The following is a 27,727-nucleotide window of genomic DNA, read 5'->3' on the forward strand; positions in this document are numbered from 1 at the left end:
GTTGTGCTCTCAATTGTGATAATTTATTAGTGGACTTTAAGTATTCAAAACTTAAAAAGGCAATTCCAAAGATATGGGTGGAACGTATATTAGAAGTAGATCAATGTGAAAACGCGCACAAAGATTACGATATTGATTTATATGCAATAAAGGACGATGATTATATCAGATTATCTAGAGCAACGTCGAAACAATTTTATAGTTTGCTATGTGAGAGTAAGAAAAGTGATCTAACTATACTGTTATATTGGAAAGATAGATTTGATTTGAGTACTGATTTTGATTGGAATACTGTTTTGAAACAAAAATTTCGAAAACTAAGGAACAACAAAGTTAAGCAATGCTACTTCAAGACATTACATTGTATTCTACCTTATAAATATAATCTTTTCAAATGGAAAATTGTAAGTGATAATTTGTGTATATTTTGCTCTGAAACAGAAACCTTTAGTCATGTTCTTCTGGAGTGTCCTAAAGTGTCTATGTTTTGGAAAAAGATTACTGATTTTATTCAGTTTACTTTTAGAGAAACAATTTTATTAAACGAGAAATTATTGATTATTGGAGTGGAATCAAAGAGTCCAAATGTAACAAATGTGACCGTGCACCTCAAAACGAACATAAAGTCGCACACACTGATTTTGCGTGAGGACTGAAAATAAGTGAAATGGGTCAACCTAGCCGAACTTGAATTTTTCATATTTTCTGAAAGAGCGGGTCTTCTTTTACATTATGCTAAAATTTGGTATCACAAAGCGGGCAAGAAAGTATGTTTTTTTTTAGCAGTTTATCTCGAACATTTTTGGTAGAATAGTGTGATTAGGTGTGTCTTTAGAATACCTTTTTCATTTCTGAAAAACCTTGTCCACACTCTTCACTTTCAACTCTAATAACTTTTGAAAGGATGATGTTACTGCTTTGAAAGTTGGCATTAATCACGGACATAATGTGTTAACGAGGCATGCTTAATTTCAGTTTAATCTAATAATCCCTTCATGGTTATTACTCTCGTGGTTTACTTCCTGTTTTTTGTCCCATTCATCGCACAGCCAGCACGGCTAAGTAAAGATTAAGCGCTTGAATAGCCACTGCACTTCAGAGCCTCTTTTCTCAGTTCCCACTTTTCCTGAGTTTGTGCTTTCTTTCCAATATTTAGATAGGTTAGGAGAGTCCATTTGATTTGAGTTATACATCAATTTAAAGCTTAAAGTCTGCTCTTTCAGAATATGGTCTTGACTAAAAATTCATGTCTGGCGACTTTTTGTTTGTTTTGAGGTGCAGGGTCACAAATATAAATAAGATAATTGATATATGCGCAGTATGCAATTTATAAACAATACATGATGCATTTATTTCAAGGGCATTCATACAATAGTTTGAAAATATGGATTAGTTTTAGAAATGAAATATTGTTAGATGATGTTTCTGAGATTGTAACAAACATGATGAAATCATTTACTTGGTAACCAATGAAGAATCTGTATTTTTTTTATTATGTGCTCATTCATTGTTTAAAAAAAAAAGAAATCGTTTGATGTAAAGCTTTGGAAATGAATGAATAAAGTACCTCTGTAGAGGATAACAAAAATAAATAAATAAATAGCAAAATCAGGTTATATCCTCCACAGCTATGTGGGGATTATCACATTGATTTAATAAGATTTTAACTTAACAAACAACTATGCTTTTAGTTATGGTTTTGCCAAAATTTGAAAATTACCATTACCATGTCTCTGTGATGGGTCTACATCTACACTTTGTCAGTACTGGGGTCACATTATTGCGTACAGATCATCGTCATCCGAAAGATTCAAAAGGAACCCCGAGACCCATCAACACCTACACAGTCGCTTATATTCACAATAGAATAACGACTCTGTCTTCATATTAAACATATACATACATATTTTTGTTTTTACATCTACATTAATACCAACTACAAGCTCACTGCGTTCAAGCCCCTTGGTTGCATTAATTCACGTTGGCATATACTGATATAGATATCGCTAAGTTGTGTCATAAACACCAGAATATAAAACACCTAACACAAACCTCTACTTTTCAAATACTTAAAGTTATGACTTAACATGTTCTTTTCTTTTTCGATCTATTTGTTGGTACAATACAAGTTAAACCTTGTACTTATTGAATTATTAAAGGAGAATCAACACTGATCATGAACAATGCAAGAATCAGTCATTTATTGAGAGATCTTACACATTTCCTCCGGCATATCCTTTCCTAGTACTCCTCCGATGTAAGAAATTAGGTATTACTGGCGTAATGTACACTGCAAACGTCTTACCTCTAACATGCATAATCGAAAGAAACCTGTCCCAAAAGCAGAGGGGAACTCTCCGTACCAGCGCCTTGAGATGTCACCACACCTCCTTTAGTAGAGGGTTTAAACAATAATGTTGAGATCTAGGACATCTAATCATTTTTTTTTTCATGGGATGGGGAACAGTTCAATCTGTCAACAATAAGATTTACAGCAGACGGGCGGGGCGAACCTTGCACTTGAGTTACGTGCAATTAACTCATTATGTGATAATCCGTGATAAGCACCACATGGGTTTCAACTACAAAGCCCATGGGCAACATTTGATGGGTATTGGGAAGGGGAACAATGTGACACGTAGGCTAGAAATTTTACAATAGGCGAAGCGAGCCTTGAACATGCGTCACGTGCAATTAACTCATGACGTGATAAGTCGCAGTAAGAACTACATTTGGGTTTGAACTAAACAACAAAGCCAAAATGATAAGTAAATATGACATATCTTATGGGTCCCTCTGTACGTAAAGGACAGTTGGGAAGACTAGATGACTACATGACTACATGTGAACATGTTGGGAATTTTGAAGGTGAAGTGCGACGAGTGATGTTTCTAAAACATTATAACCCCTATTGCTCTTACCACAAAAGTCCTGAGAATAAGAATTTGAAGTCTGACAAATACAATGTATTTAAGGAAGATTCTATTCATTAACTGACTTTCACAGCGAAATTAAAATAGGAATTGTCAAAATTACACTGTTAAGGCAAACGTATCCTCACCCACTGGGTTCTGTAGAAAATAAAATTCGGAAATCTGGAAAGGTAATTATTTCATATGTTTCCATTCTCTTACTCTCTCTCTCCCACCTGCTTGTATAGAGCCTAATATGCAAACTGGGAACATACAACCTGTGTGTATTCATTTAAAATTTTGGAGACCAACTATACCATCTTCTCAAATTGATCTTCTCAATGACAGTGCATATAGACATGGATTGACAATTCTTGCACTTTCACAAGGTAACTTTTTTTTTCTCTCTCTCTTCCTATCTTGTGGTAGAAAAGTTCATTGGTTCTTTAATCCTCGTACATGGAGGACATTATACAAACTTTAAGTCTCTTCACACCGAGATGCAGTGTATTTCATGACTTTAGCAAAACTTGTACAGAAGGTCTACCTTGTTTTAAAAACCCGGGCGTGTTGCCAAGACTTCCTGTATGATTACAATTCAAAAGTTAACGCATAACATTCAGTTGACTTTACGAAATAAGCTCCATTTGCTTTGCTTTTCAAGATAGTGATCAGACCATAGTGATGCAATGCCCTTTTAGAACCATACTAGTGATAAACGTTGCCAAAGGTCATTATCGTTTTCTTATGTTTTTACCTCACGCACAATTCATCGTCCAAAGTCCGAGAAATGAGACATTCACATCTCATTGTTATACTTGATTATCTCTTTAGAACAGGTTTATTTGGGTAAACAAACAAAATTTGAAGCATTTCATAATTAGTATTTACATATTGCATGCAACAGGTACTGAACAGATGTACACATATCCATGCATCGAAATCACGGTGCCAAATATCTGTTCCCGGTATTGTCCTCAAGGTATATTATGTCTACAAAGTGCCAGATAAAAGACAAAGAAACTATTCGTACTCTGTCATATCCCATATCATATTTTAAGGACGTTTAGCGTGCACTATCCATTAAAATATCTACGGAGTATCCAGTTGAGTCACAAGGGACCAAACAACTAAAACATAACAACACAAAAACAATCACAAGGCGCTGTTAGCCTAATCCGTATGTTCACCCTAGGGTCAAAAGTTCGAATCGAGAGAAAAGCAATGGAAGATCAACTAAGAAATGTGTGTTAATTGCTATTTTATCATTGTGTTTCAAGGTGACATGAAAGTGTGGAATTCTTCAGTATCAAAGCACTTTCACGTGCAGCTCATTTAACAAATATCTCTGCGATGTCAAGGAGGGAAAAAAACAACAAAAGATTAATCAAACTCGGACATGACATTACGTTCATTGCATCGCTCAGCAGACGCAACTGTATTATCTTCATTATGGTCAAAAGGAAAATGAAATCCAAACTGTACTTGTATGCGATACCGAAGCAACACCAAACATAGACATTTGCACCAAAATTTGTCAAACTACGCAATATCAATGCATTCAATAACGTTAGACAAGTCGTTTTAGATGAAGGCGCCAGTTTTTCCATTTCCATTTCATTTTATTTTCATTTCATTTCGTCTATTTAATTTTCAAACAATGCAAAACAGTTTCATACACAAAAAACACAAAATCAATACAACGTATTAAAAAAATACTTAAAGTTAGCAATACACATCACAAAAGCAAAAGAAGTTGAGTAAATGATTTTGGGATTGATATTCTTAATTCAGTATCTCCGTATGGAAGAGACCTCACTCTCACATTTCTCAGGAGCTTTACCTATATAATAGACCACAATGTGAGAAAATTATGTGTGTGTGTGTGTGTGTGTGTGTGTGTGTGTGTGTATGTGTGTGAGTTTTATGAGTATTTTGTTACAGCTTTACAAGAATTGTATACCCTGGAAATAAGATATGGTGAAGTGAAGTATGATTTCAGTGATAAGGAAATTAGAAATTTATTTATTAGACCTACATGTAGAAGCATGACTTTACTTAGTAAACATAGGGAATTTCAGTTTAAGTTGTTACATGGGGTGATATATACAAGGGAACATTTGTTTAAGTTCGGTTTTGTGAATGATAATCTTTGTTCTTTTTTCCAATTGGAAAGGGAAACTTATTCACATATATTTTTGATTGTGTGAAAGTAAAGCCGATACGGCTGTTTCTTATTGAGTATTATGATTTAGTTGAGTTAGAAGAATTAGAATGGAGAGAGATCTTCCTGGGTTTACGAGGTAGTTCAAATCGAATCAAATGCGTGAATGCCTTGATAATTGTGATGAAAATTGTAATATTTCTGTCAAGAGAACAAAATAAGTTACCCAAGGGGGAAAAGATAAAGAAATTTGTTTTGAATTTCATAGAGGAGGAAAAGAACGTTGCGGTTAAAGCAGGTAAACTTGGCTTTCATTTGCAAAAATGGGAGCAGTTGAAACTTTCATAGAGAGTGTTGTTGTTGTTGTTATTGTTGTTGTTTTTTTTGCACATTGATAGCATGAATTATCTATTATTTCTTTTTTTTTTCATCTTTCTTCCCCCACGTCAGATGTATGGTCAGTTTAGGTTTTAGCCGCATTAATGTTTAGGAATCGGTATATGTATCAGCATTATGGAAGTCACTTTTCTTTTTTCTTTCCCATGTGAAACGTTTAGTTAGCTTCGGTTTTTGGTGTGTCTAACTGTCAAAGAAACAGGTAACCAAGACACCACACGTATGTAGTGTGATTTGGCGTGCAAATGTTGGTGTTTGTGCGTATCCGGGCACTTACCCCCTGGGCAACTACCCTCCGGATAACTACCACCCGGATAATTACCCCCCAGGTCTATTCCCCCTTAGGGCAACTACCCCCCGGACAACTACCCTCCCAGGGCAATCACCCTCCAGGGCCATTACCCCCTAGGAAAACTACCACCCGGTCATCTACCCTCCTAGGGTAACTACCCCCAAGGGCAATTTCCTTTGAGAGTGACGAGTCATGATACAATGCCACATGAATCAATTGTCTGGCCTATCAGTGAGGCAGCTCCAGTTTAGCACATACTTCAAATATTTCTGAGTGGCGGCATGAGACATGGGATCAAAGGGAATGAGACTGTTGTTACTCTATTTCTCAAACCTTGTTGGTGAAAGAAACACCTCCTTGTTCCAAGCATATGCATGCATTACACACAGCTGTATACACCTGTGTACACGTACTCGTGTGCACTTTACGTGGCGCGCGTCTTTTCAGAAACCGGAAACGCATGGTTGCGTAACCGCAGTAGGCGACCTAAAGGGCTTTCAAAACAGCTTTGCGTTTATCAACTTCGAAAGGCTTTTACAAACAGGTTTCTGATAACCTGTTTAGGAAACCTGTTTGGATCGTCACAAATTTGGGGCTTTCGAAAAGGCTTTCCTAAAGGGCTTTCAAAACTGCTTTGCGTTTATCAACTCGTGAAAATTCCTGGAAAGCTGTTTGGATAACCTGTTTCTGCCGAGAAAGGAGAGTTGATAAACGCACCCTTTCGTAAAAGGCTTTCCTAAAGGGCTTTCAAAACAGCTTTGTGTTTGTCAACTCGTAAAAATTCCTTGAAAGCTATTTGGATAACCTGTTTCTGCCGAGAAAAGGAGTTGATAAACGCAGCCATGGACAGACACTTGAGCTGGTCTGGAGTAGTCTGGATATGGATTGTTCTTCCTGCTCTTGTTGTTGAAGTCATAACTTGCATACTTATCCTGGTGGGTGTTGATAGAAATGACAATCAAATTAGGAACATTTTCTGCACTCTAGATTTGTACAATGCAACATGCATGACCAGTGCCAGCGCAAGTTGCATACATGGAATAATCATTTATAATATGGCAATCTGTACAGGAATAACTGGTGTCATTGTGAACAGACTGTGCTATCCTAAAAAACTGAGGTATTTGGGGAAATGCATTACGACCAGTGCACCTCATTAGCTTTACTTTCCATTTCTTATTCAGAAAATTATGCATTTCAACTGGTACACCTCACTGTTTTTACTAACCATACCTTTATACAAACAAGTTTGGAAAAAATGCAAGAATATGGTCACTAGATTTCACTGAATATTTCACGCCACAATCAATGATATCATTAATACAGATCTTTATCACAATCTTGTTTTGCTTTTATAATTTTTTGCTCTTTGTATATTCCATGCGAGAGACTACCCTTTGACAGCTGGCTGTACAAGAAGACTCAGCTAAATTAGCTAAAAAGGAAGGCTTCTGACACACTTGGATGCATAAAGTCTATTCCTGCGAAGACTTTTTCCTAAAAGAGTTTAATGGTCTGTTACATTACAAACCTTACTCGTGACTCTTTTGTGAAACTTCCCCACAAAACAAAAAAGCTGAAAAACTTACAGGTTCTACCACTACAGCCAGATAAATGCACAATACTTTGATTTGGATAAAAAGTAAGGAATGTTATTTATGTCTTTGTTAAGAAATAAAAAGCTTCAGTCCTAAAAACATTCACTTGTCCAAATGCTAACTGTCTATATAATTCTATCTTCACTTGGTAAATCTGAAACTCCATCATCAAGAAGCATCTTGCTATGGGGATTTGAATTAACCAGGTATACTTTGACAACCCTGTGTCTGGCATACCTGATTGCATATTAACTTCAGAAACACTTTTAAAGAAAACTATGATTCTATGGTATCAAGCTTTGTCACTTTTTCTGAGTTGGATTTTGGAAATAAATTTGATAAATTAATGTACATCACTGGAAAGTGAAAATCTTAAAACATACCAAATCTGAATATGGATATTCAGTGACTTTAGAAATCAGGTTTTTGTAGTGGCATGTCTACTCACATCGTGTGATGTGTAGGAAGCAAGAATTAAAGGACAAGTTCACCTTCATAAACATAAGGATTGAGAGAATGCAACAATATTAGTAGAACACATCAGTGAAAGTTTGAGGAAAATTGGACAATCGATGCAAAAGTTATGAATTTTTTATTGTAATTTTTGTGTTTGAACCGCTGGATGAGGAGACTACTACAGCTCGTGAGTCAAATGCGTACAACAGTGTAAAGAAAATATAAAGAAAATTCAACATATTTTCACTTTTTTACATAATAAAAGAAGAGCACTTGACTTGCCTCTTCCTAAAGGCAGGGGGAATAATATTACCCATAACATTTGTCGATAATGAGTCAGGGGAATGTGTACTTTTTTCAAAAGATGAAATTTTGTGAAATTCTCTTTATATTTTCCTTATATTGTTGTACGCATGTGACATCTAAGTTATTCATACACTGCAGTAGTCTTCTCATCCAGCGGTTACTGCACAAAAACTTCAAAAATTCATAACTTTTGAACGGATTGTCCGATTTTCCTCAAACTTTCAATGATGTGTTCTACTAATATTGCTACATTCTCTCAATCCTTATGTTTATGAAGGTGAACTTGTCCTTTAAGTGTAATATGTTACTCATCAGTAAAGTTTACATGAATGTTATGATTTTACATGTCATCATCTCAAACTTACAAAATTGTCTTTCAGATCAGGGTGATACTGGTCAACACCTGTATACAAAAAAAAAAGTGTAAACAATTATAACATCAAAGTAAATGCATTGATGGCATTTCAGTAAAAAAGTCAAACACTTCAGTCATAATTAAACTCTTCACCAACATTCTGCAATCACATGTGAGCTTCAATATCCAGGGTTCCCAATATTTCAAGAAAACAAAATTTGTTGATTTCTCCCTGATTTTCCGATGACAAAGTCTTAAAATTCCATGATGATTTAATATTTCCAACTTATTTCAAGTTTCACATAGCCAGTCATCCAATTGATGTTGTTTTTATATGCAACAAAATATAACAGAGTCTGACTGACTACTTTTGATTTGGGGCCAATCAACATTCCCTGACTTTTCCCTGACAGGAAAAAAGTAAAATAATTTTCCCCGATTTCCCTGATGTTCTGGGAACCCTGATATCACACTATACTCTGCATTCTTATTCTCACAAGATCTGCTCCTGTACGTTATGCTCTATAAAACCTATGACTGAATGTTTGAACAACTTTTAATTACAGCAGTTTGTCCATGATGGCAACTGACTCAGCTGTACAAAGCAATGTTTATATTCTTTTAGAGTTCACTACTTGTCACCAATAATTTTGCGATTGGCAAATGACAGAAATCTATTATGACTGCAACCAAACTTTCAATGGGACAAAACTGTCCACAAGCATTTTCAAACAAGATGAAAACATGATCCTCATGTCGTGAGTGACAGCTGCTTTCATTGTTTTGGGCAAATGCCAGTTACTTAATCATTTTTACTATTTTCTTTTTTTTTATGAACAGGATTTCTGATAGTAAGCCTCATTTAGAAATAAAGCATACGTGCCTATTGTTTCTTTTTACTTCTTTTTCTTCTTCTTCTTCTTCTTTTTGATTAACATGGTATGAAATCCAATTTCTCACGCACAGGGAGCCTGGCTTGGTTAGTCACTTTATTGCAGCCATGCAAAACTGTAATTCCTCCTTTTCATGACCCCTCCTTTCACTTTCAAATCTTTAACATATTCTAATGACAAAATATCTAAATCAAATATACTCTTGGGTTATCAGATAGCAATGAATAATACAATGTCCCCAGAACTGTAACACAAGACAAATAAGTGAAGGGATTGGGTAAAATGTGACATGCAATAGTACAGTATGATGGAATATGAATGTTTACTGTAATATATTTTTCAGCTGTTGGTAGTAGACGTAAAAATTTAAAGCAAACCAAGCACATAAATTCATAACATATTGCACAGAAGGATAAAGGAATAAAACATTGTAACAAATCGTTACATTTAACATGCTTCATGCAATATATACGATGTATGTTACAAACAGAAAATTCTGGTAATGAAAAATTGTTTAAATTTTGATATTTCAGCTGTAAAGAAACTGCATGCACAGAAAGGATATAGACAAATTACAAAATGTATCAAACAAATCAACACTGGCAAATACACAATTGTATTACTGGAATCATTCCATTAATTTGGGGAAAAACATACATTATCTGATCAAAATACATATCCTCTTAATCATGTGGTATTCTGAGCATATCTTTTAATGACTTTCATAAGATATTGATACAATACATTTAGAACAACAATAGTGGGCTGATAATTGCCAACAAACATGAAAGAAAGTTTTACCATTAGGAGGATAATTCATTTTTATGGGACACTCAAACATAAACTGGTACATTGTATAGTGATCATTACAAATTATATGCAGTCAGGTATAAACACGATTAAAATGCATGTCAATGGGTTCTACAGAAGTCATATGATAATCTCAAGCAGAAAGCTATATTGGTTGTTAGCAATGTGAGAAGACATTGAAACCCTAAGTGCAAACAGCATATAAAACATATCCTGGACCCTGAATTGGCTTTTGAGAGCAACCTGCATTTACAAACATGCAAATTCCAGCTACAGTTAGAGTTTCATCTGGTAGCCTTTACTGCTATTTGCACATCTATTCATTCTAATGCCAAGGAGTTGTAATTTGTAGCTGCTCATGCAAGGACTGTGCACACACTTGAACACTTTACTGGTAACTGAGCTTCAACTCAAGGTTCGTGACATTTCAAGTGTAAACGTGACACTTGTTGGCAGCAAATACATGCAGAGAGTCAAGTCTCACTTTCATACAAGAAACAAGTTCAGTTTAATAAGTCATGCAATATATCAAAGTAATGCTAATTCTCTTCTCCTAAGCTTGCCATCTTTGTGACAGAGGGGTCTCAGATAGAAAAGCCCCCCCCCCCACCCCCCAAAAACACACAAAACAAAACAAAACAAAACAAAACAAAACAAAACTGCAAACAGGTTATTTGGCTGAAAAATGAAAATATCCTTTGCCAAAACATTGAATGTTTTAAACACAAACTACCTCTCTTTCAGCTTTCACAGTACAAAAATGTTACAATTTTAAAACCTTCACAGTTTTCAAGAAATGTGTTACGAGAATGTTTTGATTTTCACCCATTGTGTTGGAATGCCTCATTTCTTGCACACTTTAATAGCTTCATCAAACTTAGAAACTGTTTTTATCTAGTTTTCAGCTGTTTTACCATTTCTGAAATAGGTTTGCAAAAAAAAAAGAAAAAAGAAGGAACAGTAAAAACCATTATCTCATCGGAAGAGTCAGAGATCGTTGAAAATGTAACGCCTTAAAATCAGAAGATCAATGTTCAGCAACTTCACTCGACTTCAGTGGTAAAAGATCACATCGGAACATGCCTGAGATATGCTACATCATAACCAAGCTTTTAGTATACATGTACATTCAAACTTGTACAATGTACATGTGTACTTCCATGAAAACCCAAAGTTATGGTCAGTACAGGTGGCATCACTGAATTTTACTTGTCGTTTTCAGCTTTAAAAAAAAAAAAAATGGAAAAAAGAAAAGAGAGAGAAAAAAGGCAAAGCTCCATAATCAACCTGCTCAGATTATTCACATTAACATTGACACATGGTTCTATGGGACAGGGTACAATAATATTCTTGTTTTGTAATGTCATCTGTCAATCACGCCTTTAAATGTTCTGACAATGGCAATACCAGTACCATACATCTCCATGTCATGTTTGTTCAGAGTCGAAACAAACATCTGAATGATCAATCACAAATACTAACGTGTCCTCCCACTGCTTGTCTGCTATTAAGGTCAACCACGCGTGAACAAACAGAAAAAAGAATCAATCATGCGTATGAAGTAACAATAGGCAACAAAACGAATCATAGCAGTGGAGCCGGAATGTAGCTTATCAAGGGTTGATGGGACAAATTTGTGTTTTAAAAACTTAAAGGACAAGTTCACCTTCATGTATGTGTGGATTATTAAGAGTGAATGCAGCAATATTAGTTGTACACATCAGTGGAAGTTTTGGGAAAATCAGAAAATCCAATCAAAAATTCATAAGTTTTGAAGTTTCAGCGCTGCCATCGCTGGATGAGAAAACTACTACAGTTTGCGATGTCTGGAACTATAAAGAGAATATTAATAAAGAAAATTCAACTTATGATCATTTTCTCACAAGATAAAAGAGAACTTGACTTGCCTTTTTCAGGTGGTAGGGGAATACTCTTGGCATATGTCAGTAACAAGTTGAGGGAATGTCTACCTTAAAAGAAAAAAAAAATGTGGAATTCTCTTCATATTCGGTCTATGTATTTGACATAACACACTTGCAGTTCAAGCATTCTAATCCTGTGATGTTGGCACGAACATTTCAGAAATTCATAACTTTCGAACCAATTGTTCAATTTTCCTCAACCTTTCACCGATGTGTTTTACTAATCACTGCATTCACTTAATCCACACATATATGAAGGTGATCATTCTTCCATTTCACTGTTGCATAAAACGAAATCTTGGTTCAAATAATTATTTGTACACATTTGCACGAAACTTTACAAAACATTAGAAATCATTTCTCCTCACAGCATGCACAGCAAACTTTAGACATAAAATCTGGATTGTATCTAGGCAGTTATACAATTGTACCCGACATTTTTGAATTAGCTCGTAACACACACACACAAAGTTGGAAATGGCAAAACAAGGCAATTTGCATTTCAAATTCAGCCATAAACATACAAACATCTTCATCAATTATTTTCTGTGTCTTTTTTTCTTTTGATTGCATGCATGTTCATTTCATTATTTAAAATGAGGTACACTTCAAGGAAATAACAAATCAAATTCTGGAACAGTTACCTAAATCTGATATCTAGATAAAACTAAAAGGCAAAATACACAGCATGTTACATGAAAATATGCTAAGAATGGAATAAAATCCAAAATATTTTCCAGTACCAATATACAGATCAATTAAAGGCATTAAAGTCATTCTTCATTTGTATAATTTGCACTTTTGGTCAATTTTCTCTTTTTTGCACTTACAAAGAGAAGCATTATGACTGTGAAGCAAAAGGCTGAGTGCTATGAAACGCTCAAACAAATCAAAAGGCCATGTGAACCTAACAGTTGCAGATCCTATATAATATACACAATTATCAACAGTTTTACATTGTACATATCATGTATCTTCTACCTCAAAGGAGCTTTTATGCATCAGCTTCTAAATGACTGTAAAAACAGTCAAGGAAAATAGCTATAAAGCGTTGAGGACGGTTTGATTTTGCTACAACACGCATTTCCCATAGGCACCTGCCCGAGTATACTCGCGACTCGTCCTCAACGGGATAATGTACAATGTACATGTATACAGTGTATCTACCCTATCGGGGCCAAACATCTCCCCCACCCTTACTGTTCTATCAATATAAACTATATATAATGTGTTTTTCGTATATCACCATACTCTGTCTTTTACTCCTTTTTCATTTCAGATCAAATCAGAATTAACCTAACAGATGGTCATTTTGTGTAACATTGCTTTAATAGACAGGATCAATAAAAGTTTGCAAAATGTCTGAAATGTTTGGAGGGACTGTACAGTATTGGTTGAGGTGAGGATTCAGGTTTATAACATTCTTCAGTGAGATAATGAGAAACCTCTCATGAAATATGAAAGAACATGTACAATTTGTAATTTCAAGATGGACTTGATGTTTATTTGATGAAAATGGGCCTTGAAATGGCTGAGATATCCAAAAAATTCATCCTAACAAAATTGACAGGTCATGACTTTTATTAGGATCTCTTTGTTTCTCCTTAGATATCTCAGCCATTTCAAAACCGATTTTCATCAAATAAACTTTTGATTCCCTAAGAATTGTATGCTCTTTAACATTTCATAGAGTGGTATCTAAATATCTTGCAAAACATTACAAGCTGAATCCTCACCTCAACCAGAACTGTACAGTCCCTTTAACCCATTGAGGACGGTCTGATTTTGCTACAACACACATTTTCCATTGTAGATGCTTGCCCAAGTATACTCGGGACTCGTCCTAAACGGGTTAAGGTCTACCACTTTTCCATGGGGACACAGTCTCTTAGAATTCATTGCGGATATTCGTGCAGTCCAATTAATATCATATGACTATAGCACAATTCAGAATGACTGACGTTCTGTACACATGTAGGTGAACAGTGTGTGGCTGTACAACTGTTAAGCAACTACACAGAAAAACCATGGTCTATTGTAGTGTACATGTAGCTAAAACCCAACTGGCTTTGCTGTTCTTTAGTCCTCTTCAAATCAAAATAATATCTTTAATGGCACCACTTACAGCAAAAAGAAATTTAAAAAAAACCCAAACAAAATAAAAATGCCTTTCATCAGTCACACACAATTGCATTATTGGCATTTCAATACCAATGATGTGGAGATACACGTACACAGTCCTCTAACAAAAGTATCTCCTGCGCTTCATTTATAATAAACAAAAGAAAAGTCACAAACAAGCCTTTAGACATGCTTCATGCATGCAGCCTAGATATAAAACACAATGATGCACTGCATGCCAAAAATATGAAGTTGAGTCAAAGGAAACAATAAAAGCAGTAAGTTGAAGAGTTGAAAGCTGAGTCGTCAGACATTAGAAGCAATCTTTAATATTATATACTCACCATTTCACTGCAGAAAGGAAGCCAATTAAAGGGAAATACAGAAGAGATGATGAAAATAAACGTAATGTCATGTACACTGTACAGATGGTGGTTATTTACAGAGTACTCTGCAGTCCACTGTGTACCGGTATGTGCAAGATGCTATCACAAAGAACTTGTTAGTTTACCAATGAACAGCCACAATTTATAGAGTAGAAAAAGAATGACTATTAAAGATCAACTGTAGATAAAATTTCTGAAACAGGCCTTTCATTTCATGTTTACTTTTCTAATCATCTAAATTTCTTTGACTGACAAAACTTTTATCTGAGACAGTTATCTGGCCTTTAATTCTTCACTGTCTGGACACAAGACACACACGATGAAATGTTGTAGTGTTTTTTAATGTGTTTGTATTTATTTGTGTTTTTTCCTCTTTCGTTGATGTGTCTGTTAACAGTTGGCTAGAGAGCAATCAATGAACACAAGAATCCAGTATCACTTTTCCACCAAAGGATTTCAGGAAGATCCCTGAAGAAAGACTAAACCATTACCTTTTAATACAAAGAAAGAGTATAGTTACAAATGTAAATTCATTGGCATAGCTTTATCATGAAATAGACCATACTAGATGTATTCAAAATGATATTAGTACCTGCCATAGATTATACTAAATAGTTAATGAGAATAAAATGTTAGTAAAGTGCTAGATATCTTTCATAACTGTCTACAAAAAGCATTGCATGTACAGTGTAGCACCAACTCAACTCAAGGTTTTTAGCTAGATGGCTGTGAAAGAGCTGACTGACCACTGGAGCAAATGACCAGTTGAGAGAAATCTCTTTTGTCTGACCAATCTTTATTTCAGTTTGACCTTCCATGTGTCCAGCAGGAGACTTTTCAATACCACAGATTATCAGATATCCTCAACATATTGTATAATCCTCTGAAAAATTCCTATAACACTGCCCCTCCCCCCCCCCCATGAAAAAAAAAAAACTAACCCTAAACCCAAACACTTCTAAAGCCATATGCCCACGCCTATGCAAAGCTCTCCTTATGACATATGTGCAAACAAAACTGTACAAACAAGAATTCTAAATATGCCAAACTGTCAGCTGCAATCTCATTTTGTATTGTGACTTCCAGAGATTTTTTTGATATGTCTTTGAAAAAAAGTAGCAACATAAACCAAAGGCAAGGCTCATATGATGCTGAAGTAACATAGAGGTGGAATAAATATTTTCTTGCATACTTGGCTCTGTCTTTGTCCTTCTCTTTCTCTCATGTCATTGTATGTGATGAGCACCATTTACGTAGAGTCTCTGATGATAGTGAGATTAGAAAAACTCAACATCAATATTGTAAATGCATGTGAAGCAGTGGAGGATCCAGAGGGGGCGCAACCGGCGCACGCCCCCCCCCCCTTTATTTTTCGTTAAAAGCAAAATAAAAAGCAAAAAAAAATGAAATGAAACTAGGAAGTGGAAGAAATGTAAGTTGCGCCCCCCCCCCCCCCTTTAAAGAATTCCTGGATCCGCCCCTGTGAAGTGTCGATATCACCAGTTCCTCAGGGTTGTTGCTGGCCTTGTTTGATAGTTTGTTTTATTACCCTCTTCATCACCCAAGACCTACAAAGTGTATGTGTACATGTATGATCATGACTATAATGTTGTGTGCCCAGAAGAACGACGATGTTACTAGAATGACATGATTGTTAATTTTGCATTGGCACTGAATTATGTTACAACATAAATTTTCAACGAGTATACAAGAAAAACTTTTGAGAGTACATTTACTTGATGATTACACCACTAAACTGGACCTACCATCATCGACGATTGTGACAACAACACCCTTGCCTGTGTAGCCTAGCTTCCAGGCTGGCATAAGGTTCATGTCCATTCCAGGTGTCGCTCCTTTTTGACCATTGTTGTACTGGAAGAAAATTTAGAATTTAGAGTAAGGTGAATGATATGCGTGTACCACCAAGGGATTGCACAGTAGCAAAGTGAGGGAATGAATGGAGAACTGATAAAAGAGAAATTCATAGATAAAAAGATAGATAAATAAGCAGATAACTTCGCTGGGGTGACAAGACCTTGTATCTCAAATTTTGGTGAAAATGACTTTTTGGATTAAAGGTCAGATAATCAATTAAGTGATGTTCTGTAAAATTCCTAGCCTTCTTACCCCCACAATTGAAGCCACCATGGCATGTCAAAGGAAAGTCTACCCCATTTGATAGATTGCTTTGGCTGTCATGTTTTTTGCTCTCCTCTCAAACACTCAAACCAATGCTAACTAAAGAAAACACAGAGAATGACATGCAATGACATGATTGTAGTACAAAATTTCCTGGATACGAGATGCAATCTTGGAGTCCACAAGATGAAATGTGAAGTGAAAATATTCTGTATCCATTGTCACTTTAAAAAGCTGGTGGTAAATAACAGATGTCAGTATAGAAGGACGACATGCACTAATCCTTGTCGGTAAGTTTATGTAGGTATACTGTCAAGATCATGGTATTGAGGTTATAGTCCCTTAGCCTCTGGTTTACTGGTTATTTCTCTATGCCCCCTTCATGAGAAATGACAAGACTTACCAGATACCACTGCTTTGACCAGAGAGGGTCATTGAAAGGGATCGGCCGATTGTCACCGGTCTCATCAGGGGGTACTACATCCGCCCCCTTCTTCGTGTGGACTATTTTCTGCTGCTGTTCATACCATGATACCTGCAGGAGAATTGGTTTGTGGAAAGAAAAGGGGAAGTTTTGAAGAATACCATAAGACTTAGTATGGCCATCTCTCACAGCATCAACACCATAAGTCTGTTATCTAACAGGCATCCACACCAGAGATTTTGTGCCCTTTTTTAATCCCACCCTATCTTGGGAGAAAGAGTGAAAATCACACTTTTCATAGTAAGGGAAAATACAGGATACAGGCTGCTAGCCTCTACAGACTGAAGAAAAAACCCAGTGAACAGCACAACATACCTCTTGAAGGCAAAATTTCATATTTCTAAAAAGCATAAAATAGATATCAAGGAAGTTGCATACACAAAGATACACTGTATACCAAATAAATCTTTTACCCCTCTCCCCATCACACACACAAAAAAAGAAGCATGACAATTCCAAAATGTCCTTGTACATATTTTCTTAGTTTGAATGAAGAAAATATACTGCTTGGCAACTCCGGAAAATATATCAATATTGAGAGATTTCCGTGGTACCAAGAAAGCTTAAAAAGAACTACAAGTCAAAGCAACTTTGAGCACAGAAAATTAGGAGTGTGATAAAGTCTCTTGACAGACTTCCTTATGGATAAACAAAACACTTCATGATAGTGGATATAATTTTCCAATACACAAAATCCTTTTTTTTTCATGAAATCTTAAAATAAAATCATGATTAATCTTGTGGGGAATGAGAAATAGTATACCAACAATATCATACATAGTCAAAAGATCACAACAGCCATATCAGCTTGCCATGCTACCAGCATTACCAACATTAAAGTGATAACTCTAGATTACTATGTTGATGTACAACTGTACAGCTTGGTTATCCTGATTCTATCCAATATAACCCCCCCCCCCCCCCTTAGGAAAGTTTTTCTTCAGGTCCTTTGTATACTAAAAAAAAAATGGATAAATAAAATGCAAATAAGGACTATAGATATGAACAGAGGACTATGGATATTGGATATTTGCAGGGTCTTAACTTCAGGGTTAACACTGTTATTTAGGGGACTCGTTGATATTTGACTGGAACCCACAACCTCTATTGAAAAAAAAAAAATTATGTCCTTTAAAGATTTTTTCCCCACTTATTTCACACAAAGTTCTGTGATTTGTTGTTCATGACATGGCTAGAGAATGTGTGTGTTGATAGACATACGTTTCAGTCACAAAGAAGAAAACCTAGCACACAGCTTTCCAGCCCACACATACATATTATTCATAACATTTCCAAAAGGGAAAAAAAAATATTATCATCAACAGTGCAGAATGGCAGCCATATGTACTGTGATCTGTCACATACAATTATACACAAATCCCAACTAAACTGGTCCTGCATGGCATACATACTGCATTAAAATTTGTCATCCCATCGTCATCATCATTATCATTATCATTATTATACAGGGCTTGTCATTAGCAGAGACTTGATGGCCAGGGCTGCTAAAAGCTTTGTTATACCACCAAATTTTACCTTTTGGTGGCCTGATTGGAAAACTATGATTCAAAATGGATTGCTATTTTTGCTTTCATTTCACACCAACAACATTTCATGTTCAAAGATTTTAGTGGCCTGATTGGGCCACTTGACAAAGAAAAAAAAAAGCAACACACAAAAAAGTGGTGAGTCCTTATAGGTGATTCTTTATTTAAGTATTATTATTATCTCTTTTTTTTTTTTTGGGGGGGGGGTCTTTTGAAAATGTATTATAGGTCTGGAAATAGAATGTGTCAGTGAGCTTTCTGAAAAAGTAATATTTCATATTGTTCTCTTCTTGACATCATTTTTTTTTTCTTTGCTGCCAACCTTTAAAAGCCATTAAAAAGTAAGTATGACAGCTTTATGTGGGTGACCAACACATATGTGAAGAAACAGAATCATATAAAAAGAAAAAATGAGGGAACATTTTTTTTATATTTACTGCCATGATCTGTCATTTCACAATTGCATAATCCTCGCATAAGTCTAGGAAGGAGCAAATTGAAGTAAATCATGCCCCTAAAAGCATAAAAGTTTAAAGAACTTTGGGTCAGATACTGATTAAATAAATATACGTTACATTACATCAAGCTTTGGCTTGTGGCGTTAACAATGCCTCTTGGTTCTTTCTCTTTCACATTTCAGACATAGCTTTCTCTTTTAATGTGTAACTTTTTCAATCCCTTATTTAACGGAAGATGATATGAAAAAGTCAGATGGATTGTCTCACCCTGTCATCGTTGGCCAGAAGACCATTGACACTCTCGGCTGCCCTCCGTGACCTTGATGCCACAGTCTTCCTCAGAAAGGCAAAGGTGTCTGGGATGGCCCCAATCTGGCAGAATAGAGTGAAAATCAGATACATGAAGTGTCTGCTAAATTCACAGGAAACACATTGTCTACGCTCAACAGCAGCAGGGGGGGGGGGGGTGGTATGAATACATACTTTGTGCATAACTTGAAATTGTACAGTGTTTGATTTCATAGTATTAAATGTTTGAAATAATGTAGTAATAATGTCTGCTAAATTCACAGGAAACACATTGTCTACGCTTAACAGCAGCGGGGGGGGGGGGGGGGGTGGTATGAATACATACTTTGTGCATAACTTGAAATTGTACAGTGTTTGATTTCATAGTATTAAATGTTTGAAATAATGTAGTAATAATGTCTGCTAAATTCACAGGAAACACATTGTCTACGCTTAACAGCAGCAGGGGGGGGGGGGGTGGTATGAATACATACTTTGTGCATAACTTGAAATTGTACAGTGTTTGATTTCATAGTATTAAATGTTTGAAATAATGTAGTAATAATGTCTGCTAAATTCAAAGGAAACACACATTGTCTACGCTTAACAGCAGCAGCAGGGGGGGGGGGGGTGGTATGAATACATACTTTGTGCATAACTTGAAATTGTACAGTGTTTGATTTCATAGTATTAAATGTTTGAAATAATGTAGTAATAATGTCTGCTAAATTCAAAGGAAACACACATTGTCTACGCTTAACAGCAGCAGCAGGGGGGGGGGGGTGGTATGAATACATACTTTGTGCATAACTTGAAATTGTACAGTGTTTGATTTCACAGTATTAAATGTTTGAAATAATACTCAGCTTTTACTTTACATCCATCAAAAATGTAATAATAGGTGAACTTCTTTTTGTTTATAACCAATTTACCATTGTGTCACACTGAATAGTGTATATCTTAAACAAAACAGAACAAAAAATATCTTTACAACGGGGGTTACACCTTTAAGGACTAGTTCCAAGTATTCTCGGACTGGGGTGAATGGGAAATACCTGCTACAGGAAAATCAATCCGTCTTCAAGGGGTTAATGTTCGTTGCCTACAACTTGTCCTATTTTGGGTATTTTTTTTCCCGCATAATTAACTAGCATACTATAAGAAGTAATTGCACTATAGTTCAAAAGATTATCAAATACTACTATTTACTAGACTAAACCAGATTTTACGTCCCCTGCTTCTGGGGGTTGCAGTGAAGATACTACATAAAAAAACTGTTTTCTCTCAAATTGATGTTGAAGGAACTGTCCTCACCTGACCATCAAAGTCAAATCCATGTTCAGCTGCAACCTCCCTAGCAACCCGCTCCCCTCCTCCAATCTCCACGGCCCACTCATTGACGTACACTGGTCTCTCCTCAGCCCTCCCACACACACCGACCACACCCAGGGCGAGCAGCAGTGGGAGGAGTCGCCATGACAACATATTGCACCTGTCTTCGGGAGCCTGGAGAGGAATGAGATAGGAGGTGTTTAGTGTCCAGGCATGAAGTGGAGGGAGCATGGCTTCACTTTTCATCTTTTATAAACCATTTGATCTTTTCATGGGATCACCAAAATTGTTTTAAAAGATTTGCATAATCATGTGTACACACCACAGAATGGGCTGTAATCTGGCAAGGAACAACATCCTTTGATATCTACACATTGTAGATCTAGATAAACTTTCATATGGGCCCACAGTGACTGTAAATCCCTCATAAAAACATGTGTACAGACCTGTGTATGTACACTAATTTAGAAGAATATGTTTTCAATCTAGCATTACTAAAAGGACCTAAGAGAAACTACTTTGTATTGACCGATTCGGGTTCGTTGAGTGCAGCAGACATTTCATGGCACTGGGCGCAGCCATAGTGGGTGTCTCAGCCGACCCCCCCTGCTCTCCCCCACCCCGGGCAACATGTTTATCACGCACTTGTAACAAAGGTTCGCACACTAAGCAAGCATTCGCGCACTCAGTACGAGACGCCCATTGGCTAAAGCAGTTTTTCATTCTGCGCGCGTGCTAATGTAGGGAGAAGGGTGGGGAGTGGGAAGGGGGGGGGGGGTCGGCTGAGACACCCGAGTAATGGCGCTGCCCATGCCAAAAATACACATAGCACGTCACAGAATCGGTCAATAGCGAGCGATCAAAACAAATGAAAATGTATGAAAATCTGCATCATGCACATACACACTTGAACAAAGTACAAAGTGTAGATATACAGTGTACTGTAACATACATGTACAATTTGTACAATGGACACACTATCACACAAAGTTCTGTTTTTTAGTACTATGCATGAACATCATGGTACAAGTATATGAGGCATAGATAGTAGGCCTAGCTACATGTATTTTCTTTTATCATGCTTATAAAATCAAATGCACAAGGGTGAAGCTGTACAGGGTAATTTGGAAACCCATGCAATTATAGGTAAAGTCTGCTTAAGATCAAACCAAAAACAAGGGTTAAGAGGTATAAGGGAATAGTTGTCAGATGACATTTTATGTGCAACAATGTACAATGTATGTGCTGTATGTCACACTGTATCTGATCAATGCATTTTGAAGTGTCTAGATTGGCCTTTGTGCGTGGGCTTTATTGCATTGGAAACCCTGTATGTGATTGTGAATATGGTCCTACAATGTATAATATATGGACTGACCATGCGTCACAAACCCAACAAAAAGTCATCAGACGAGTATGGATTTTTAGTTAAGGGCAGATATGCTAAAACTAAAGAGCAGACTCTAAGTGTTAAAACGATGTGTAACTCCATTCAAATGGACTCCACTAACCTATCTAAATATTGGAAAGAAAGCCCACACTCTGGAAAAGTGTGAACTGAGAAAAGAGGCTCTGAAGTACATAGTCAAGCTGTGCTAGCTGCGCAATAAATGGGAAAAAGAAAGGATGTAAACCACCGGAGCAACAACAATGAAGGGATTATCAAATTAAGCTGAAACTGAGCAGGCTTTATGAACACATTCTGTCCATGATTAATGAAAACTTTCAAAGCAGTAGCATCATCATTTCAAAAGTTATTAGAGTTGAAAGTGAAGAGTGTGCACAGGTGTTTCAAAAAATAAAAAGGGGACTCTAAAGACACACCTAATCACACTACTGAAAACAAGGAAAAGTAGAAATTACGCGGTGCGTAATATATGTCCCCGCCGGAAGTAGCATTTAGTAGCAAAATGTACAATATAGGTAAAAAGATCAAGGTCAAAGGTCGAAGAAGTCAAAGGTCAAAAATTCTATGTAGAAGTTTTGAAGCCCTCACCTAGTGCCATCACATAAAGCAAACGGAATCGAAATCGGGTCAGAAATGGCGAAGGAGTAGCATTTTGTAGTCAATGTACAATATAGGTAAAAAATCAAGGTCAAAGGTCAAAGAATTCAAAGGTCAAAATTCTGTGTAGAAGTTTTGAAGCCCTCACCTAGTGCCATCACATAAAGCAAACGGAATCGAAATCGGGTTAGAAATGGCGAAGGAGTAGCATTTGGTAGCAAAATGTACAATACAGGTCAAAAATCAAGGTCAGAGGTCAAAGAAGTCAAAGGTCAAAATTCTGTGTGGAAGTTTTGAAGCCCTCACCTAGTGCTATCACATAAAGCAAACGGAATCGAAATCGGGTTAGAAATGGCGAAGGAGTAGCATTTTGTAGGCAATGTACAATATAGGTCAAAAATCAAGGTCAAAGGTCAAAGAAGTCAAAGGTCAAAATTCTGTGTAGAAGTTTTGAAGCTCTCACCTAGTGCCATCATATAAAGCAAACAGATTCAAAATCGGGTTAGAATTGGCGAAGGAGTAGCATTTTGAAGCAAAATGTACAATATAGGTCAAAGGTCAAGTTCAAAGGTCACAACTGAAATTCTGTGTAGAAGTTTCAAAGCTCCCATGTAGTGCTATCATATAAAGCAAACAGAATCAAAATCGGGTTAGAAATGGCGAAGGATTAGCATTTTGAACATTTTGATCACACACGGACGCACAGACGGACGGACGGACAGACGGACAGACAGACAGACAGACGGACACACAGACACACACACGTACGAAGCCCATTTCATAGTCCCCTGCTCGAACTCGTTCGGCGGGGACAAAAAAAGTTTCAAGTAAAATTGCTATCATTTTCCTCTTTATTTTATGATCCCAAATTTTAGCATTATGTAGAAGACTCACTCTTTCAGAAAATATGAAAAAGTCAAGATTGGCTAGGTTGACCCATTTCACCTACCGGTACATGCATTTTCAGTCCTCACACAAAATCAGTGCATGCCACTTTTTGTAGGTTTTGTGATGAATGTGAATGAATGAATGAATTTGAATGCTTGTTAGACAAGAATGAAAAGACAATCCGGGTTCTGTTATGTTTTCCTAAAATATGAGACATGATATGTGACCGTAATACCCAGTAATTGGAGCTGCACTTTGTGGTGCAAGTGCAGCTCTGATCGCGTGAACTCCCGATTAATTATTCAAAATGGCCATCAGTGAATGACGATGTACCATTCGCACATGCTGCATATAACCTTCATTTTCGGTAAGTTGTGAATTGTGCATGTCAATATCGCTAACATAGAAATAAGTCAAATTAATGAAGATTGTATTAAATAAGTTTGAGGAGACAAAAATTATGTCAAGTATCAAAACTCAACGCGATCCCCATGTTCGCTTTTGTGCACCACCCTGGTACAGCCCTGTCGCTATTTTATTTTTACAGTGACTGGGCTGTGTATCGTTAATCCATTGCAGTCTTTTGCCTTGGCCAACATCTTGCATCTTGGGGTACTGTACCTCTTGGGATAAGGGGAAGACTTCCTTTGTGAGCTTTTGCCATTTCTCTTCGCCCTCGCACAGTCTCTCACCTCTCTATAAATTAGACACTTAGTATAGTTGTCAGTGATTAAAACACACACACACATTGCACATTTTTTTATTAACAAACATATGAAGAGTTTGTTCGCAAAAACCGATGTCCATTTTTGAAGATTTTGAAGTACGGTCTCTGTCATAAAATACAAAATAATACCTTTTAAATGATATATTGGTCACTTACATATAAAGGTAGATTTTTGAAGTTATGGTCAAAAGAAGCAAAAATTTTCTTATTATCCTCTTTTTTTTCTTGACCTTTAATCGCAAATATCTCTATTTGGCAAATATGGACTCATCGGTTTTTGCAAACAAACACTTTACATATTGCACAATATGCATCGAGACTTCAGTGTCAGTATTTAATACAGCAGTGCAGTCATGCAGTGTAAATTCGAGTGAATTCAGAACATAACGAATGGCAGTAAATTGACGTTTAATACCAAAAAGCCAAAGGCGTACTGCACGCATTAACAGACATGCCATGAAAACTCGATTTCATGCTTACCAGGACCCCGACAAGACTATCAGCACTGCAACACAATTATTTCGACTTTATCTTCTATCATTTCATGCCTTCAGCGTCTTTTTCTTGCACGTTACGAAAAAAATTACGGCGAAGGTCACTCGATTTACAGCTGCTGCTGTGTTGTTGGCGAAAAGCCTACCTCCGCCTGCCTGTAGCTGTCTGCACCGTTCACTCCAAGACATGGGGTAAAACTCTGTGCAGTATACCAGTACCCACAACAGGTGTGTGGGTGTGCCTGTAATAATGTCATCACGAGGTGGCGCTACATACCCGCTGGTTACTGGCTGGTCACAGTGTCCATCAAACTGGCCTTCTCACGAAATATCTGTGCAATTTTCATTTTTCTTTGTTCTTCCGATCTGTTTATTCTCTCCCTCTTCCCCCTCTCTCTTTCTTTCTTTCTTTCATTGAATACTTGATTAATTAATTAATTGATTGCTTAATGAATGAATGAATAAATGAATGAATGAATTCATTCATTCATTCAACATTCATTCTTTCTTTCTTTCTTTTTCTTTCTTAATTCTTTCTTTCTTTCTGCCACGCAAGTCTCCTTTTCTTTTATGCATTCTACACTAACTCCAAAGTATTGATCTGCTACCTTTGGTGTGGGAAGTTCATTATTTTTTTTTTTTCTGTGCATTTAAAAGATGCAGACATTGGTCACATCGTGGCATATCAGAATCCATAATGCAGAAACTCAGAGTTTGGTGAATGTTTGGCTAGCTTTCAAAGACCTTCATTTACAAGTGCTTGTTCAACAAAGTTATCTGAATATTAACAACAACAACAACAACAACAACAACAACAACGACAACAACGAGACTTGATTATAATGCAACTCTGAATCCAGCTGATTTCATTGGTAAATATAACTGTTGTATTTGTACTGAAAACAAATATCCACATTACACCTCCCCATGGAGTATTATATGTGACTTATACAGCATCAAGAATTATGAAATGTAGGTACCTGTATATTATATGATTAATGGTATGACATGGTTCACTTAACCCCACAGGACTGCTCACCATCAAATTGTTCAAATGTAGCAACCTCCAAAGTATGTGTTGGCCTATCCACATGTGACCCTGCATCACAGGAAAGCTACAGAGAAAAGAACTTTGAATGTTAAAGGTCTAGTCAATCAAGTCTCCCATTATGGTGTGTGGAATAAGGAGGGGATTTAAGCTCTATGGTAACTGCTGTGAAGGAGTATAAAATTGACCTTAATTCAGAACACATATTAGCAACATTTCATTCATGATCATATCACAGTATTAACAGAATTGCTGACTGTTCTCACAGTTAATTTCAGTTTCTCACTGATTTCCATACATATACACTGTATCACCTATTGTATTGGATGAAAATGGAGAAAAGTAACTTATGGGTTGTACAACCGAAAAAAAAAAAGAAAATGCTAAACAAGAGAAACAAACCCACAAATACTTCCTTCTTTCACTTAATTCCAAGTTTTGGATGAAAATACATTGTAGAAGGAAACTTTAAGGTAACTCAGTCAGAAAATATCCCCAAACCCCAAATCAGCAGAGATTGATCAAAGCACATGTATTTTATGGCCCACTGGACATTTTATGGGTTTTTGTGATGCAGGGCCACATCATGGTAGCTGTATTTTAATGACCAATGACAGGAACACACTCTGGAAGAGTGACAAATCTGAGGGAAATACCATTTCTGGGTCATTTGCAAGAATAAAAAGGGGGTGGGGGGAATCTAGTAACCCTTGCAAACTTCTGTAAAGCAGCACATTTAATTGGCGAACAAGACATTGACAGTTCAAAAAATGCTCAGACTAGCAACCTCCTTGTCATATACTGTAAAAGTGGAAATTTTCGCGGTGTTAAAATTTTCGCGCATTTCGCGCAATCAGAACCTAGCGCGAAAATGAAAGCACACGAAGATTTTTGCGTGCCATATGTTCCTGTAGTTGATGTCTTGATACCGCAGAATTAAAAACACGCGAAACTCTTCTTACCTCGCCGAGCGCGAAAAATTAGTCGCGCGAAAATATCCACTTTTACAGTATTTGTTGTACAGTTTTCTCTCTCTCTCCACACTGATGTTTGAGAAGCATAATGGCATTGAAACCTTTCATTGCAATTACATTCTTCTTGCTTCACACTGATAATACACGTAAGGAGAAGAGACCTCAGTGATAGCTGGACTGGAGTCAGGACTTAATCTGGCCAGCATGGCTATCATGGTCACATTACATGCGGAGAAAACCTCAAGTTAAAAGAGTACTTCACATGATTTTTGAGATGCATAACATTCATTCACTTCAATGCTGAATTCCAGTCTTTACAAAGCCATATCTAGTAACAGTATGCATTAATGCAGCAAGTAAACTTGTGACACTCTACATCATTTTATTGTACCTTGTCTTTGAAACTTTGTTACAGTATTTTTTATATGTTTTGTTTCATACGGACATGTGAGACAGAATATTTTTAGGATGGTAGTGAGACCCCAACCCCCCCCCCCCCCAAAAAAAAAACCTTTCTTGCTCCTTTATACAGTAATCCAAGTTGGCATTGCGAATTCTCGTTTGTGACCCATCTACACAAAAGCCAGGCAAAGTCATGAAATATTCAGTTGCTGATCAACGTTTTACATCAACTTTTACATTCTTCCGACTCTGTGTTCTGATAGAGCATAATAGGTAAATTTTAAAACATAGTTGTGACATGATTCATAAGGTTTTACATTTCAACAC

General features: G+C 36.6%; 1 protein-coding gene and 1 long non-coding RNA gene across 2 annotated transcripts; both read right to left on the reverse strand.

Moving 5' to 3' along the window:
- Nucleotides 1-6,615: 6,615 nt before the first annotated feature.
- LOC139719770 (uncharacterized) lies at nucleotides 6,616-17,289 on the reverse strand. The gene is made up of 4 exons (XR_011710122.1): nucleotides 17,157-17,289; nucleotides 16,378-16,486; nucleotides 8,490-8,527; nucleotides 6,616-6,696 (listed from the first exon to the last, which is right to left on the reverse strand). It is a non-coding gene; the product is annotated as an uncharacterized lncRNA (long non-coding RNA).
- Nucleotides 17,290-19,491: 2,202 nt separating this feature from the next.
- On the reverse strand, nucleotides 19,492-25,125 carry LOC139719749 (neuroendocrine convertase 1-like). The gene is made up of 3 exons (XM_071631139.1): nucleotides 24,963-25,125; nucleotides 20,845-21,036; nucleotides 19,492-19,614 (listed from the first exon to the last, which is right to left on the reverse strand). The coding sequence occupies exons 2-3, from the start codon at nucleotides 21,013-21,015 to the stop codon at nucleotides 19,492-19,494; spliced, it is 294 nt and encodes a 97-aa protein (XP_071487240.1). The 5' UTR covers nucleotides 21,016-21,036; nucleotides 24,963-25,125.
- Between the last annotated feature and the right edge of the window lie 2,602 nt (nucleotides 25,126-27,727).

Source organism: Diadema antillarum, unplaced genomic scaffold (genome assembly GCF_040938485.1).
Source record: "Diadema antillarum isolate AM-2024a unplaced genomic scaffold, OU_Dant_1.0 scf00000114, whole genome shotgun sequence".
NCBI classification, from domain to species: Eukaryota; Metazoa; Echinodermata; class Echinoidea; order Diadematoida; family Diadematidae; genus Diadema; species Diadema antillarum.

What these genes read in the sequence shown, in the direction of transcription:
- LOC139719749 (XM_071631139.1), bottom strand. Translation starts at nt 21,015, where the DNA reads ATGTTGTCATGGCGACTCCTCCCACTGCTGCTCGCCCTGGGTGTGGTC. An exon ending in GATTTGACTTTGATGGTCAG is followed by an intron (nt 19,615 to 20,844) that starts GTGAGGACAGTT and finishes CTATTCTGCCAG; the next exon opens with ATTGGGGCCATCCCAGACAC.